This window comes from Myotis brandtii, unplaced genomic scaffold (genome assembly GCF_000412655.1).
Source record: "Myotis brandtii unplaced genomic scaffold, ASM41265v1 scaffold540, whole genome shotgun sequence".
NCBI lineage: Eukaryota > Metazoa > Chordata > Mammalia > Chiroptera > Vespertilionidae > Myotis > Myotis brandtii.
Window position 1 is genome coordinate 723689 of NW_005369990.1, and position 2021 is coordinate 725709.

General features: G+C 32.0%; 1 protein-coding gene across 1 annotated transcript in view; it reads left to right on the forward strand.

Moving 5' to 3' along the window:
* The window catches only part of ITGB3BP (integrin beta 3 binding protein (beta3-endonexin)), a 65423-nt gene that overhangs the window by 31809 nt on the left and 31593 nt on the right, over positions 1–2021 (forward strand). The window contains exon 4 of the mRNA XM_005878074.2: positions 219–285. Within this exon, the coding sequence (XP_005878136.2) occupies positions 219–285 (67 nt within the window). The remainder of the gene's footprint in view (positions 1–218; positions 286–2021) is intronic.

Below are 2021 nucleotides of genomic sequence, written 5' to 3' on the forward strand. Positions count from 1 at the left end.
CATGGATAAAAAATAGAATAATAAGAAATGAAAAACATAAAATAGTTATTGGGAAGTTATCCATAATAGTGAATTTTTTTCTCATAACAAATTTCAGGATACTTTTTCTTTTCCTACTTTCATTTGTCTACCGTTTTATTTAAAATTTGGTGATCAAAATTTTATTTAAAATTTGACAATTTTCTCCTTACGTTTTTCTTTTTATTGTACATGTATAGGAAAGAAAAAAAAATTGAATCATCTCAGTTTAACCCAGAGAAATAAATCTACGACAAAAGACGATGAGTAAGTTTATTTTTGAAATAATATACACGTCTTGAAAGAAAAGGATCATATTTGTTAGTGATAATTTAAGAGAAATTATTTCCTTGCAGACATTAATAAATAGTCATACCTGAGTTGAAGTATTCTTTCTTAAAGAAGTAAAATACTTTATTTGTGATATGTTTTACAATGTTCATATGATGGTGATATATGATACCTTAATTTTAATACTCATTGAGCCCAGTTTTCCCAGCCTATATATAAGAGACCAGCTTAAGGTAAAACTGAGGAACACACTCTTTTCAGATTTATATAAATCAGACTTATAGATTTATGTTGTCTGGAACACAATGCCTACCAAATAGCTGGTTCAAGAGCTAAGAATACAGTGAAGCCAGCAGAGTAAGGGATCTAGAGGAACCTAGAAGGCAACATGCCAGCAACCAACCATATTCATATTGGACTGCCAATGGTGCCTTGGATGAAGTCAGTATCTGCAGAAAGCTACTGCCTATGTATTCGGGAAAGAATATTTGTTCACTGAGGCTAGGAAAATTGAATTAAGAACAGGGATTAAATTTTCAAAGTAGTTCATATGTTCAGCTCATTTACCCTTTTAGCTGTATTTTCTGTGTGCCACGCAATATGATGGGTGGATAGACATGAGAAAAATGAAGTTTCTATCCATTGTGAGATGATGGTCTTATGTTAAATACTAGAGGCCTGATGCACAAAAATCGTGCAAGAGTAGGCCTTCACAGCTCCGGCTGCCTCAGCCCTCGCGGCCCCAGCTGCCTTGTGGCCCCATCCCCAGCCCACTGGTCGTTCCGGAAGGTCATTCCACCCTCCAGTCTAATTAGCATATTAGCTCTTTTATTATATAGGATAATCCCAAAAAGCAAAATAAAATGACCCTTTTTATTTGGAGCCCTTAGAAAAGTTGAAGAGGGAGACACAGAAATACAGAGTGTGTGTGTCTGTATTAGGCAAATGTATCATACATTTAAAGGAACAAATGTGGAAATTATTATTAATCAGTTTCTGAATGACCTTACTCAATAAAATTATAAATACCAGAGCATAGAAAATATATTTTAAATACGTTTCCCCCTAGTAATAGGAACAAGTAAGATTAATGAAATAAAAATTAAATGAAGAAAAAAGATAAACCAGTATTGGAAAGTCTGTTCCAGACAATATATTTCTTAATATGTTAATAAATTACATTTGAAAATTTTAAAAAATTGCTTCACTTTACCTCTATATTTGATTTCATTGGGAAGTATTGGATCCTTCAACAGTGTTCGCCTACAGCTATACTGTTCAGTACATGTAGGTATAGAGCATTTAGAATGTAGCTCATCTGAATTGAGATGTGCATAAGTGTAAAGTACACACCACATATCAAAGATTTAGTGTGAGAAAAGAATATTAATTATAATTATCTCTAATCATTTTATATTCTATGTTAAAATTATATTTTCAGTATATTGGGTTAAGTGGAATATTAAAATTTATTTCACCTATTTTTCCTTTTTAAAAATTTTTAGATTTTAAATTACATTAAGTGACACATTATATTTCTGTTGGCGAGTCAGACAGTTTTTCACCATACATTGTATCAAACAAATTTTTAGAAAACATTGAGTAAATAATAGTTCCTGTGCCAATTATTGAACAAATGGAACTATATAAAAATATGTAGTAGTGTGTGTGGGGGGGCGGGGGTGGGGGGTGTGTCATCATTTATACATTTA